This window comes from Suillus bovinus (assembly GCF_016758785.1).
Source record: "Suillus bovinus strain UH-Sbo-P2 chromosome Unknown EDB93scaffold_5, whole genome shotgun sequence".
NCBI lineage: Eukaryota > Fungi > Basidiomycota > Agaricomycetes > Boletales > Suillaceae > Suillus > Suillus bovinus.
In genome coordinates, this window is record NW_024542061.1 from 238,611 (window position 1) to 253,533 (window position 14,923).

At 45.7% G+C, this 14,923-nt stretch overlaps 4 protein-coding genes across 4 annotated transcripts; 1 reads left to right on the forward strand and 3 right to left on the reverse strand.

The window, feature by feature from the left end:
• Positions 1-667: 667 nt before the first annotated feature.
• Positions 668-4,451, forward strand: EDB93DRAFT_1295849 (OPT oligopeptide transporter protein-domain-containing protein; the record flags this gene model as incomplete). Its single annotated transcript, XM_041454614.1, has 22 exons — positions 668-899; positions 956-978; positions 1,036-1,143; positions 1,206-1,300; positions 1,351-1,419; positions 1,475-1,500; positions 1,561-1,690; positions 1,751-1,913; positions 1,969-2,016; positions 2,064-2,095; positions 2,145-2,202; positions 2,253-2,405; positions 2,455-2,649; positions 2,702-2,799; positions 2,853-2,948; positions 2,991-3,060; positions 3,115-3,129; positions 3,185-3,236; positions 3,289-3,363; positions 3,413-3,680; positions 3,733-3,869; positions 3,922-4,451. The coding sequence occupies 22 exons, from the start codon at positions 668-670 to the stop codon at positions 4,056-4,058; spliced, it is 2,280 nt and encodes a 759-aa protein (XP_041312002.1). The 3' UTR covers positions 4,059-4,451.
• On the reverse strand, positions 4,452-6,364 carry EDB93DRAFT_656431 (uncharacterized protein). The gene has a single exon (XM_041457013.1). It carries the CDS (start codon positions 6,324-6,326, stop codon positions 4,563-4,565), a length of 1,764 nt encoding a protein of 587 aa, XP_041312003.1. The 5' UTR covers positions 6,327-6,364; the 3' UTR covers positions 4,452-4,562.
• A 32-nt stretch (positions 6,365-6,396) lies between these two features.
• EDB93DRAFT_1046059 (uncharacterized protein) lies at positions 6,397-6,564 on the reverse strand (the record flags this gene model as incomplete). Its single annotated transcript, XM_041444622.1, has 1 exon — positions 6,397-6,564. A coding segment is annotated over one exon (168 nt), but the record flags the coding sequence as incomplete, so codon positions are not given.
• A 704-nt stretch (positions 6,565-7,268) lies between these two features.
• EDB93DRAFT_1246123 (uncharacterized protein) lies at positions 7,269-10,164 on the reverse strand (the record flags this gene model as incomplete). Its single annotated transcript, XM_041452406.1, has 14 exons — positions 7,269-7,582; positions 7,648-7,711; positions 7,778-7,792; positions 7,839-7,858; positions 8,339-8,522; positions 8,575-8,718; positions 8,769-8,957; positions 9,006-9,043; positions 9,093-9,231; positions 9,342-9,646; positions 9,711-9,742; positions 9,802-9,908; positions 9,959-10,033; positions 10,084-10,164. 14 exons carry the CDS (start codon positions 10,162-10,164, stop codon positions 7,269-7,271), a joined length of 1,707 nt encoding a protein of 568 aa, XP_041312005.1.
• Between the last annotated feature and the right edge of the window lie 4,759 nt (positions 10,165-14,923).

The following is a 14,923-nucleotide window of genomic DNA, read 5'->3' on the forward strand; positions in this document are numbered from 1 at the left end:
CATTTTGCTTAATCCAGTCAGCTTTCGCCTCCTGGCCACATTGTCGGTACTGAAATTTGTCTAGAATACTCGCTGGCATCTGTCACGATGGAGCTCTGTATTGAGCACCTTAAGGGCTTATCTCCCATGAGGTGAATAGTGCGTGAAATTGACTGACAAATGGATATCGGACCTCGCCCTTGTGCGTACCTGCTTTGTGGTACACTGCGGACTAGACTTTCTAAGTCCAGACCATCTAAAACCCTGACCCTCTGTTTTACTCTTGCAGAATGACGCATGTGTATTTGGCATTATCAGTTGATGATAATCAAATGGCAAGCGAATAGGTAAATTGTCCAATATTCTCGTACGACTGATCAAATTCATATGCCGTTCAACTTCTTGACTCATTTAGTCGAGTGTCAATCTCACTCAAAGTCCGTTATCTTTTGAATCTATGTGGTCATGCAAGAGAGACAATGTGTCACCAACGCTGCTAGCGTCTTCTGCCGCAGCCACGGGCTTGTATCATTTCAAGTTTCTGTGCCTCTTATCTCTCTTTCGGATCTTTCTCGGCCCACTGGCCCGTTCCTCACTGATTTTGAGGTATACTCACATATTGATAAATATCAGCTATTTTGTCTTGACACGTCGTGCTTTTTCTCTAGCCACCACTACTGGGGAAATGATGCCTAGTGTCACCGAGGAGAAATCCTTTGACGTCGAGAAGAAATCCTACAGCGTCAAGGGGGATATCGAGACTTCCACCGAAGAAGACACAGACGAGATTGTTGTTCTTCAGAATGAGCGAGATATTGCAACTCACGTCATTTCCGTGGACGACGACCCTAGTCTGAATCCCTGGACCTTCCGGGCTTTCTTCATTGGCCTTGGCCTTTCCGCCTTCGGTGGATCCCTGGGTAAAGCAGTCGAAATTATTCAGTTGAGGCTCTTATTCACTTGCACCGCTTCATAGCTCAAATTTATTACTTCAAACCTGTGAGAGTTTCTTGATCAAATATTAGGTCGGAGGTCTCATTCGGGTGGACACCTCAGCAAACTGTCAGTGTATCTCCGATGTTCCTCGGCATCATATCTTATGTGATTGGCCTTGCGATGGAAACATTCATCCCCCGCTACGGACTGCTCCGATACTTGAATCCAGTGCGCCCGAGTCTTCCTCGTAGCCCCTGACATTGAAGTTCAAGCGTATTTATGAATATCAGGGACCCTTCAATAAGAAGGAGAATGCGTTCATTATCATTATGGCCAGTGCAGCCGCAAGCTCTGCGTTGGGTATCGAAGTTCTCGCTGTTCAACGGTAGGCTCGCAATCCAATTCCTCTGTCGGTGGTGACTGACGAATGATCAGCTTGTATTATAACATCACGCCGAACCCCGGCTCATCAATCTTTTTGTTGTTCTCTTCTCAATTGCTCGGGTGCGTTGCGCCGGCGTACTACTTGTCCACATATCGCTGAAGTCGCAAACCACAGCTATGGGATCGGTGGTCTAATGCGAGGTATTTTTGCATCCAACGGTAGCTATACTTGGAATACCAACTCATGACACTGTGACTCAGGGGTCCTTCTCTATCCGTCGAAGATGCTGTACCCTGGCGTTCTCCCGTTGCTATCCATGCTCGACGCATTCTATCGCGATGGCATCGAAACACGTCGAAAGCTCAAGGTCTTCTATTTCGTCTTTGCTGGGTGTGTTCAAACTTCATTGATAATGATCTAATCTTGAATTTCTAATCATCTCGAACTCAGAATCCTTATATGGGAACTTTTTCCTGAATGGATATTCCCACTGCTCACCGGTTTCTCAATATTCTGCCTCGCCGCTCCTAATAATGCTACTGTCTCTCGCCTGTTCGGTGGTTCCAATGGCAACGAGGGCCTCGGTCTATTCTCCCTGTGCTTCGACTGGCAGGTAATGGTCACCATCTCGTATTGATTGACACTTGTGTTAAAACAAATTTGTTCAGTACATCTCAGGTGGTACGAACCCGATGTCTATCCCACTGAAAGCTCAGGTTAGTTGGTACACCAGTGCATGCGACAATTCTAACGTCTGCCCCAGCTCTCCAGCTTCATTGGTTATATTATCTGCATGTACGTTATTTAGTCACATCACAGAAATATTACTGAGGGAGAGGTGAAGGGTCGTCTTCGTCGCCGTATACTACAACAATATATGGAAATCTCAGAACTTCCCATTTGTACGTAATATCCTTATCGCGCGCTCTGATATTAACACTGCATCAATCAGTTGGCGCAGCTCCTCTTTTACGAGAATGGGACCGTCTACAACCAGACTTTGATTATGAACTCCAACTATGAGGTGGATCCGGCCTTAATAGCGGAACAGGGACTGCCATACTACGCCGGCACCTGGATCATTAATCTTCTGTCAACGAACCTCGTATGTCAACAATCGCCACTGATGGTGTTTTGCTCATATTCAACCGCAGGGATTGGCTGCGTCATTCACTCACCTACTCCTGTGGAATAAAGATGATATTAGTGGAGCCTGGACTTGGATCAATAAAGAGACACTAAGGGGTTGGCGTGCTAATTTCGATTGGAAGTTCTGGAAACACGATGGAAAGAGGGAAGTCCCCGCCAATACTGAGGACATCGACCCGCACTACCGGGAGATGTTGAAGGTTAGTCCTTCTGACATCATATAGAGGCCTTACTAGTAACATCATTGTACAGTATCCAGATGCTCCGAATAGTTGGTACTTATTGACGTTTGTTCTCTCCTTCATTGTTGGACTGGTCGTTATCTACAAGACAGATTCTACGCTTCCCTGGTGAGCAACATTCTCATTCTCCACCTGACGAAAAATTTATTAAATCTTTTGAGGTGGGGATTTTGCCTCGCAGTCTTTATGGCTGTTGTGTCTGTCTTGTTCGTCATCGCATTGTACGCTATCACCGGCACTGGACTTTCCATCCGCAAGTATTATTTTCGCATTATAGGTGCCTTGAGTTGATCTTGCAGTGAAGAAACCCTGGTCCAGATGGTTGCTGGCTACATGCACAACGGAAGACCCATGGCGAACATGTTCTTTGTTGGTTTTACGTCCATTCCAATCTTTGACCGCCACTGATATTCGTATTCACAGGTCCTTTACAGTTATGTACGCATCTCCATTTTCGCCTTCTCTAGTCCCTTTTGATTTGTCTTCCCCCCAGAATACTGTGAATCAAGCGATGCTGCTACTACGCGATCTGAAGATTGCTCAATGTATGTGCACATCATTTATCAGGAAAAATATATCTCACTGGCGGATTCCTAGACGCCAAACTGCCTCCCCGCGCTGCATTCACAGCCCAGATCATCGGCACCTTACTTGGTGCTGTTCTCAACTATGGTTGGGGAACCGTATTGCCTATCCATTCTCCACGTTGACTTTATTTTAGTTATAATGAATTCTATCATCGACAATGAACGCGAAATACTGTTGTCTATACACGGAACAAACATCTGGTCTGGCCAGCAACCTCAATCATACAACTCGCAAGCCATTGCGTGGGGTGGCCTTGCTCACGAGCTCTTTTCATCTGGTCAAAGGTACCAATGGGTTCCCTTGTCCTATCTCGTTGGCTTGGTTGCGCCTCTTCCTTTCTGGATTATTCACCAATACTGGCCGAGACTACGCATGGATTACTATTACACCCCCATTATCTGGTACGCTCTCAATTCATCAATGATCGATATTTCAAGCTCATCACGTGTACAGCGGGTACATCGGATGGCTCTGTGTTGGAATAAACTCCTCTATTTTGTCGTTTTTCATGGTGTCGTTCATATCTCAGTGGTGGCTCCGTACTAGGTTCCCGCATTGGTTCGTGAAATATAACTATTTAGTCGCCGCAGGTAAGCTTTGTGTCCTTTTTATCTCCACTACTAACGTCATGCTATACTATAGCCCTTGATGGTGGAACGCAGGTCATGGTATTCATTCTCTCCTTTGCGGTCCAGGGGGCTGCTGGACCAGCACATCTCATTCCGGCATGGTGGGGTGCAAACCAAAGCGGATACTACGACCGCTGCTTGTCTTTCTGAATACAATCAACTAGATTGATATCTTGTGGAAGGCATCAGCAACATCTCTCAAGAGGTTCACTACAAGTTGGACGTGAAATGTACCAATTTTGAAACATATTTCCATAGAATTTATTAGCAACGCGTTTCGACTGCGATTGGGAAAATGTATTTAAGACCCAGGTCACAAAGTTGAAAGGCAACTGGGGCCCGACTCAGATCAGGGAAACGTAATTCACTACAGAGTGCTACAGAGCGCCCCGCAGCACTTTGTAACACAACCCAGCCCGCTGATGGAGTCATGAAGGACCTTGACGGAACATGAATGAACAAGGGGAATAAGAGTCATACATGGACAGATATCGAATATTTGTGTTCATACGAACTACTCGTTTACAACAAGTGATATAATTACAACAAAGGATATATCTTCTGTTTGGTTTGCATAAGGAGAAACTAAGTGATACTGCACATCGTCTGAACCTGATTGATACCCAGCTTGCGTGTGATGAACGCTACCTTATGTTACAACGCATCCCGTAGGCGTTTCACTTCCAACTTCACTTGACCATCATCGAGCACCTCATATATACGATCCACCACTCGAACGAGACTCCGCGTGTCATATAGAGCAGTGGGTGTTTGCAGGAGACCGATGGTGTACGTGACGATGCCAGGCAGTACCTCAACTGCTTCTGGCATAAGGTGCAGGTTATTGTAACGCATCGCCTTCCATGCTCCTTTCATCAGATCCCACCATTCCTTCTCAGATATCCTATCTAGTAAGCCCGGTAGAGTAGGAGTCTCTGGGGCTGCAGGAAGTGTAGTTGCAACGTTTGTAGTGAGACGGGATCCTTCCTTGTTCGTAGGTTCAGAGTTCAGAGCAGTGCCGGCAGTGCCAGCCGGATTAGCCTGCCCCAACATCTGTATCGATATACCTGCAAGATGGTAAGAATGAGATGTGTCAGATATGACATATGACATCGAGTCCTCGATGACGTGGCTTAGCAGAGATGCGCATCGCTCTATGTGGCCGGCTTGCACTAAATGAGCGCGCCAATCCCTTTGCTTTGCCAGAATGAGAATTAGTCGTAGATAGAAGTCGTCACGTTTCGGATTAAAGACAGCATCCGGATCATCAGAGCCAGATAGCTGTGGCGCGATAGGTTTGGTTGTGATGAACAGAGCTGGCGCGAGTTCCTTTAATAACCTTTCCCGAAAACTTGAATCTCCCTTCTCCTGGTCAACTATCTCGACTAGTTCAAAACGGGCATCGAATACAGCTCGAAGGGCTGCGTGACGAAGCCGGGATGGTTTACCCGCTTCCATGGCGAAGATGACGGCGTCGAGGTATTTGTCCCGTCTGCTGACACTCCCCAGACCCTGCATGGCACTCAATGCGAGCAACGCATCTCCCATGGCATCGAAGTTCCTCGTTGTGAACTTCTGGAAGTGTACCAGGAAGTCCACGAGCCAATCAAAGTCTTCTTTAGTACGCGAGTCGTCCTCCCAGTCGAAAACTCCATCCCAGATCAATGCAGGATCGGTTGGCTGCAAAAATCCTGGGCAGCCAGTCATGATAGCGAGGCGCAAGGCATTACGTGCTTCATCCTCGTGATATTGATATGGAGTCGTGGCGTACTGGTCAAAAGATGCTTTGCACTTCTCAAGCCCCCAAGGAAGATTGAGGTCTTGCCAGTAGGACCACATCTCCAACGGCGCCCCATCAAAGTGCTTGACATTGGGGGTAATATATTTCTGTATATTTGCCTCGTAGAATAGGTGATGCAAGGCTCTCCCGCATGCGAGGGCTCTTCGGCGTGTCGAAGAGCTCCAGGCACCAGCATTAAAGCACGTTTTGAATGTGCTCAGCAAGCGCAAGCATATAGTTCGGATGTGCAGTTCAGGTTGCAGTTCGAGTTGCAGTTCGGAGGTCCATTGGACGCAAGGCACCATCCGAGCGACCGAACTGATTACCTCCGGATCCGTGGATGATTTAAATATCCACTTCATCGACGGTACCTCAGAGAGCGCCTCCTTGGCCTCTCCGGGTTCAGGCGATGCCTCTCCATGCCAAGTCTTGACGTTCATGTATATGCGCTCATAGAGCACGCGGATGATTGTTGACATAGGAGTTTGGAAAGGACACTGCTGATATTCTAAGGAAGTGACGATGATGAAGCAGTAAAAAATCATGCCGAACGCCATCGACACCATGACAGCGATGGCTAATTTGCCTTGCCGAGACCATACGAAGGCCGAGATAGCAATCGCAAATAAAGGCTGCATTGACAGCAGAGAAGAGACCAGACTATGACGTTTTCTCAATCAGATGAGCGCACCAAAGAATTCGACAGCTTACGAAAATGAGCAGGATGTCCATATCGCTGTTGCTCCGCTCTAAGAACTCTTCATCATGCTCTTCAACAACTTGGTCGTAAGTCGCCCAGAACCTGCTCCGTTCGTCCTTGTCTCCTTTTTCCGCGATACTTGAGTCCTGGAGCGTCTCGAGGATCTGCCGCAGAAGCTCTGGCATTCTAATTTTGGAAATTGATTAGCCATTGATTAGCCACGTTAATCACATGATGTACTCATTGCGTTGGGATGAGATGCTTGGTTGTTGATATTCTTCGGATAGCACACTTTGTCTTTGAGATTCTTGAGATAGCTGTGGTGTGGCTAAAGCGGGAGATCGCGGAAGCTAGTAGATGAACCACTCGAGTCGGTTAGAGGAGTCAGGAGTGGCAGGGGTCTTGGTTCCCCTTGACCTTTACATGCATACCAGGGTAAGTGATTTACAGACATTGAATTAGCTATTCACCTTGATTCAAGAGGACTTAGCTGAATGTGATGGACTGGCTGGTTCAACACCATTGCTGTCATTTTGGCTGCATCAGCAAATCACTGAACCCTTGTACAAGCAATACAATTTCACAACAAAGTCCCTCCTATACAAGCTTGTCACAAAGCCTTACAGCCTGTACAAACGGTCACAATCTTGACACATTGGACATACTATACAGACTAGACACATTATACAGTTTAGACATAGCATATAGTGTTGCGGAAGTCCGGTTTGGTCTGGTTCAGCAACAAATTTTGCGAACGCTGAACCGGACACCATGAATGCGTTCATGGCGTCCGGTTCATGTCTGGTTCAGTGTTCGAACATTGAATGCATTGTAAATATACTTGAGTGTACTATAGCTAGTAGTAAGGAGTACTGGTACACTACTGTGAAGCAGACTCGGAGGGGGTGATGCCGTCGATATCTGTCTCATGATCCATGTCAGTAGCTGCATCCGTAGTTACCCCGTTATCCTGGTCTCCTTCACAGTCACTTTCCTCCTCAGAGCCCTCACTTGTGACCACTGACCTGCTAGCCTTGCGTTTGCGCAAGACAGCATTGTTGGGGTCAACAAGCTTGGGTGCAGGGTGTGGGATACGAGTCGAGCGACATGCCTGAGCGGGAAGCACAGGCAGTGGAGTATCATCGTCAGGATCGTTGTACCATTGGATTTGACTGGCGTCGAGGAGAGTTCCATCTGCACCCAGGCCACACTGGTCAGCCATGTTGTGAGGGGGGAAGCTTGAAGAGAGTTGAGCTTACCTTGAATTTGATCCATTTTAACTTCCATCAAGTTCATGAGTGCCGAACAATTCATGTAGCTACCCTAGAAAAAAAACGACCCATTAACAAATACATTAGCACTAAACCAAATTAACCAAAGTCTCCATACCTTATCAGGTTCTTCCTTTGTAATGTTTGGGTTAGTGGTAGGCAAACAAACCTTCACGGACCTTGCCAGTGTGGCATGGTCCTTGTGAATTGGATTCCAAGCGAAAAAGTCGTGAGTAATCATGTCATGTTCAGTGTATTGCGTGTGTGGGTGATGTCATCTTGTATGTGTGAGTAGCCTAAAATGGAAGCAGTTCAAAAAGGTTCGGATGCATTCGGACGCGTTCAATGCGTTCAAGGAATGCTGAATGCTGGACTGGACCATCAGTCCAGTTCAGCCTATACTCTGAACGTTGAACTGGACCGTGGTCCAGTCCACGAAAGGTCTGGTTCGAACCGCGGTTCAGAACCGAACCTCCGCATCACTAATAGCATACAGACTTAGATTAAATTCAGTAGTACTACACAGACAATACATGACAGACACAATGTGCAGGCCTAGTAAGGCGCTGCAATCATTCTATTAAAAAATGTGATACTGATGACGACAAAAAAAACTACTACAAAATGATGTTGACATCGTCGCTGCCTGCCACACTATCAGAATCGTCCTGAAACTCACCCATCATCCCCACATCAGCCCATTCCTCTAGCATACTTTCCAGTTCCTGACGACACTCGGAATTGTCCATCAGTGTGTCAACCGACCTTCGTAAGGAGTTGAAGTCAGACCTGCATTTATCAGTGGACAGGTTGGGGACTTTGTCTGTGCCAGTGTCGTAGAACACAGTTAGAATACCCTTCGCCTGTTGAACCATCAGAAATAGCATTAAGAATAAATTTAAAAAAAAAACATACGACCGCGCTGACGAGAATGAGCGCGTTGATGGGGATTGTTTTGTGGAATTCTTTGGTCAACTTGAGGGCCTTTTTGCCGTTACCATAGTAGAAGTCGATACATGCGTCCTTGAGAACTTGCAAAACGAAATTCTTGTACTTGCCCTAAACGAAAAATGCTTCAGTAAAATGCACTGCCCCACAATGTTACTAACCGATGATGAGTCAGGCAATTGAAGATAGTCGCCAGATTTGATCAGCTTCAATGCCGCTTCGACGACATGCCATTGTACGGCATCCTTCTGCCCCATGTTGGCTTTGGGAAAGATACCATACAGTTGTTTTGCAATAGATATTACAACTTTCTTGAGCTCAGTGTGAAATGTGAATAAGTCGTCGCAAAGCTGACAATGAATCAGTGAGCGTGTTCACGGTCAGTACTCAGGACTCACAAGGCATGACATCTGTGCCCTATACTGCAGGAAATAGCCTTGACAAGGGGCATCAGATGACAGCAACACTGGTGAATTAAAACTTACCGTTTTCCATTTTGATCTTCTTTGAATGGTAACTCCATAATACTGCATCTAAGACTTCTCGCGCGAGCTGTAGCACATCCTGATGCTTTGGGACAGGATGAGTCAGAACAGCTTGCAAGCGCATTTCTAATTTGGCGGCCTGGAGAAATGCTTGTCAACATGGTGGATAAAACCCGAGTTTTGAAGGATTCATCTGCTTGTTCATGGGTTTGTCTTTGTTCCTTGATTCAGGTGTGGGACTATGAGTACACGAGTGAGAACAGCTTGGAACAGGGGTATGAGACTGTGAGTGATTGAATCGAGAAGCTCGCCTATCTGGTGGCCGCGATGAGGAATGTCCAGGAGATGATCCACAGGATGTACTCTGATGTGGAGATCTTGAGTGAGTGAAAATGGTTGTTGACTGAGTTGGGGAGTATCGTGAAGGAGATGGTCTGCGGAAAGTGTGATCACGACCCCTGCTTGAACACGGAGACCTTGAGTGAGTAAAGACAGTCGTTGACCAAGTCGGGGAGCATTGATGAGATGGTCCACGGGACGTGGGATTATGACCCCTGCTTGAACATGGAGACATTGAGTGAGTAAAGACAGTTGTTGACTGAGTCGGGGAGCGTCAACAAGATGGTCCACGGGACGTGGGATCACGACCCCTGCTTGAATGCGGAGACATTGAGTGAGCAAAGGGAGTAAACATCAACATTGAAATTACCCATGGGCAGAACCAGCCTTTGCAGATGGCCCTTTTCGAGGTGCATGCTGGGGAGGCTTGAGGCAAGTGGAAGAAGTACGTGTCTCAGGGGACTGATGATGAGGGATCTGTAGTGTAGCAAATCAGAAACAAGCAGATTCAAATAGTAAGAGCTTACGTGTCTGGGTGAATATTGGCAAGGAGACTTTGAATGACCAAAGGTGTTACGTGTCAGAGTGTGGTTGTGAGAGTTCTAGAGAAAGTTAGCAAATACGTGATTCATTTAAGCAATGGCGCTGTCACAACCCAATAACGAATTAACGCTGGGCAGAGACTAGGACTCAAACAGAGGTTATCGGACAAGAGGATGATGAGCAAGTACATCTTGGATTGCTACAGTTGTAGATACAAGAGGTTTGAACTAAGGAACTATCGACCAAGACATGCTAACTATATACAACTATTGAAACAGAGATTGAAACTGGGTTCTAACTACTAGCCAATCATAAAATAGAAAAGGGAATCGTACCATAGAACATCGTAGAATATTAAAGAAGTATCACGTGACCATATCTTATCTTATCGTATCTAATCTAATCTAATCACAATCAAAGAACTCGTCTTCTTCATCAGTCACATTGAAGACACGTGTCGTGGGCGCTAATGGGATCTCTGAACTGGTAGACGCTTTTGGGGTAGGGTTAGGGTTTATCTTAGGCGCTGTGTATTGGCGCTTAGGAAGATTCAAGAAAGAATAGTGGTTTGTTAAAGGTACTCGTGACATTACCCCCTCTCTAAGGTGAGTGTCATCACGAACGAATGAAGGTCGGATATTCTTTTCTCTCCATCTTTTGAAATCTTCCGTGAACAGTACTGAGCCTTTGATTCTTCGGTATTTTTCGGCTGCAGCCGTGGGATTCTTCTTGTGAAACTCCGCTAAAGGAATTGGGGCGTTCTTCAAATTCTCTTCTGGTTCCCAAGATGACTCTTCCTTCGGGTATCCTTCCCATTTCACTAGGTACTGCAGCTTTCCTCGGAACAATCGGCTATCTAGTACTTCTTCTACAGCAAATTCTTCCCGATCGTCAATCAATTCTGGAGGTGGTCGGTTGTGAGGAAGATGAGGAATCAATCGAGATGTGTGATATGGCGTAAGCAATTCTACGTGGAAAACCGGGTGGATCTGATATTTTTCCGGCAATTTCAACTTGTAGTTCACTTCACCGATCTTCTCTAGTATTTCGAAGGGACCTAGACGGCGATCTGACAGTTTTTGACTCGGACGACGTTGTTTGAGATTCTTTGCGTCAAGCCAGACCTTGTCTCCTATCTTATACTGAGGTGCTTCTTTTACTCCTTTGTCGTAGAAACACTTCATGCGCTCATTGACCATCTTCAGAGTATTTTCGGCATCATCTCTCGCTTCTTTCATCTGATCAACTCTCATCGGCGGCGGGGATTACGGACATGGAGTTTGGGTGGATCGTGAAATCTGGGTTATACCCATAAAGAACTTTAAATGGACTGTGACCGGTTACTGTGACTGCATTGTTGTGTGAAAACTCTGCTATCGGCAGCCAAGATACCCAATCATTCTGTCTATATGACGTGAACATGCGCAAATATTGTTCTACTTCTTGGTTTACGCGTTCAGTCTGTCCATCGGTTCTGGGATGATAGGAGGTCGACGCAGACCATTTTGTTCCTAATCTTTTTGACATCTGTCCCATGAACTTCGATATGAACTGAGTTCCTCTATCTGAAATCACTTTCTTCGGTGTTCCATGATGTTTCCATACATTTTTCAGAAATAGCTCGGAAATACCCTTCGAGTCTACGTCTTTGGTGGTGGGAATGAAGTGTGCTTGTTTCGAAAATCGATCAACGACTACAAATATGCTATCACACTCTTCACTTTTCGGCAAATCCACTATCAGGTCACAGGTGATTGTCTGCCAAGGTCCTTCTGGGACTTCATTTGGCTGTAAAGGCCCCGTTGGTCTACTCGGGAGCACTTTCGTTTGTTTGCACCTATCGCAACCATCTACGTAATCGTGGACATACTTTGTCATTGAAGGCCACCAATAGTTTCTGGAAATCAATTCTAAGGTTTTAGCTCGTCCAGGATGTCCAGCCGGTGGAGAGTCGTGAAACAACTCCAATATCTCTCGACGGATCTCTTTATCATTTGGAACATAGACTAATCCTCTGAATAACACCAATCCATCCTCCACATTCCACTCTTCGATTCCTCTACGCAATTGAACCGGCGCTGCCTTTAATGTTTCTAGCGCTCTAGCGACTTCAGGCTCTTGTTCTGTGCATTTTCGTATCTTTTGGAGTAATTTCTCTTCTCCATGCACCAAAACTTGACCTCTTTTAGCAGCTTTTACGGTAAAGAATTCCGGTTTCAAAAGAATGCGATTTGAGTTGTCGTTTTCTACCCCCCCTCTATGGTCTGATCTCCAAGAAAGACGGTCTGCTTTGTCATTAACCATGCCAGGCTTGTGTTGGAGTGTAAATTCGTACTCCGCTAGGAAAAGACTCCATCTAGCTTGCCTTCTGGTCAACTTTTGACTCGTCATGAAATATTCAAGGTTCTTATGATCTGTCCATATTTCAACCGGGTGAGGTGCTCCCTGCACATAGTGCCTCCACTCTTCCAACGCTCTAATGATCGCTAATAACTCCTTATCATGAATGTCGTAATTTCTTTCCGCATCATTCATTGACTTAGAGTAATATGCTATTGGATGCCATAATCCATCTTCCATCAATTGAGAGAGAACCGCTCCTGTTGCGTAATCAGAGGCATCGGTCTCTATTTTCTTCTTTTTCTCAACATCTGGCATGACTAGGACGGGAGCTTCTGTGAAACGTTTCTTAAGTTCATCAAAAGCTTTCTGTTGCTTCTCCGTCCAGTCCCATTTGACATCTTTTCTTAGCAGATCATTCATTGGTCTGGCTATCTCCGAGAACCCAAGTATGAATCTTCGATAGAAGTTGGCAAAGCCCATGAATGCTTGGATATCTTTCACGCATTTGGGAACAGGCCATTTCAATACTCCTTCTACTTTCACAGGGTCCATCAACACATTGCCTTCTTCCACGATCAACCCGAGGAACTCGACTTTAGACTGTTCGAAGCTACATTTCTCAGGCTTCAAGAACAGGTCATTCTCCTTTAGTCGTTTTAGGACTTCTCGTACCACCTTTTGGTGCTGCTCCTTGTTTCCATTCGTAAAGACCATTATATCATCAATGTAGACGACTACTGTTTTGCCATCTATCAGGTCTCTCAGAATTTCATTCATCATAGTTTGGAAGGTTGCAGGCGAGTTCATGAGTCCAAAATACATCACGGTCGGTTCGTGGTGACCAAACGGCGTTTTGAAGGCCGCCTTCCACTCATCTCCTTCTTTCATGCGAATGTTATTGTATCCCCATCGTACATCCATCTTGGAGTACATCGTGGCACCGGTTAAAGCATCAATTAAATCTTGAGATCTCGGTAGCGGATATGCATTTTTCACCGTCTTCTCATTGAGCTTTCTATAGTCCATCACCGGTCTTAACTTGCCATCTTTTTTGGCCACAAAGAAGAAAGGTGCTGCTACTGGAGATTGTGAATCTCTGATACGTCCCAGTGCAGTCTCGGTTTTCAACCATTCTTTCAGTGTATCCATCTCTTTGGGTGATAACGGATAAGGTTTCGCATTTGGCGGAAGATCGCCCTCATCTTTAAGGTCTATCGCATGATCCCACTTCTTTCTTTCAGGGAAGCGTTTAGATTCTTCTTCTGAGAAAACTCCCAGGTAATCATGAAGCCAGTCCGGTACCATTTCTTCTACCGACTGCTTCTTCTTAGTAGCTTCTTCTGCTACCTTCTGCTCCGTGGCGACCGAGGCTTTGTATCAAATCCATAATCTTTCAGGACTCTCCTCATCTTCTATTTCCTCCATGGTCGTTCTCTTAACTGCCATGTCTTCCTCTTCATCTTGATCTGCCATAACAGGCAACAAGCCGGGTACGTCATCGACTTCTTCCGACTTTCTCTTTTTCTCAGCCCTGTTTCGGAGTCTTTTCTCCTTCTTAGTTTCACATTTCACCGGGCACCGTGAAAGCGAAAACTTCCCTGCATTCCAATCAATCTCAGGGTTGTGGTATCTCAACCAATCGATCCCAATGATCACATCATCGTTTCCTAGATCTGTAACCATGAATGCTACTTTTTCTTCTTCATGGTTGCCGACTTTAAGACCTAGTTCAGCAAAGTGGGTCATCGATCCCGAGGCGTTAAGAGATCCATCAATGTTTTTAACCTTGGATCGGACGCAGTAGTTTTCTACAACGAATTCTGTTCTCTTTGACAAAACGTTCGTTGATAAAGAGCGTAGATGCTCCACAATCTACAAGAGCTTTCAAATCTGCAGATCTGTTCTTTCCTTTCAGCGTAATGGGAAGATAGAAGTGTTCTGATTTTGTCTTTAGATTTACTTCTTCTACATCCGCAAAGTTCGCAAGGATCGAGTATCTACTGCCCGATTTGTCTGTCTCTTGTTCCTCCAAGATTCTATTTTTTCTAGAGGCTTCCCATTCTTTAAACCATTTAGGCGGTTCTGATGCTTCTTTGGCAAGTGCGTCTGCCTTAGCTTTTATCTTCGCTATCATCTCTTTGCCTTCTGGTGATACGGTCCAATCTTTGAACCATTTGGGAATTTCTGATTCTTTCTTCTTTGCTTCTCTCTGAGCTAGGAAGTCTTGGAACCAACTGGGAGGTGCGGAGCTATCTGAGGAGGGAGGGGAATTCGGAGTTCTGCAGTTTCGTGCAATGTGATTTGGCTTTCCACATCTGTAACAATTGAACGGCTGTTTAGGCCCATTCATAGCCTCATCAAGTGTGTGAAACTCATGCAAGGAATAGGTTTTCTTAGTCATTGTACCAGTTGTATTCTGGAACCCGCTTTACTAATGACGTAAGAAGTTTGAAGGGTGAATCGTAACGGCCCTTCCGGAAAAGGAATAATGAAGTGGTGGACGAGTCATAACGGTCCACCCGAAAAGGAATGATGATTAAAGGGAGAGGGAAAAAGGAGTACGTAAATGGAAAGCTGAAGCGGTCCCCGATACTAATCGGATCTAC

Bases quoted from the DNA above. Each gene is read 5' to 3' on its own strand.
- EDB93DRAFT_656431 (XM_041457013.1), bottom strand. From the start codon at position 6,326: ATGCAGCCTTTATTTGCGATTGCTATCTCGGCCTTCGTATGGTCTCGG.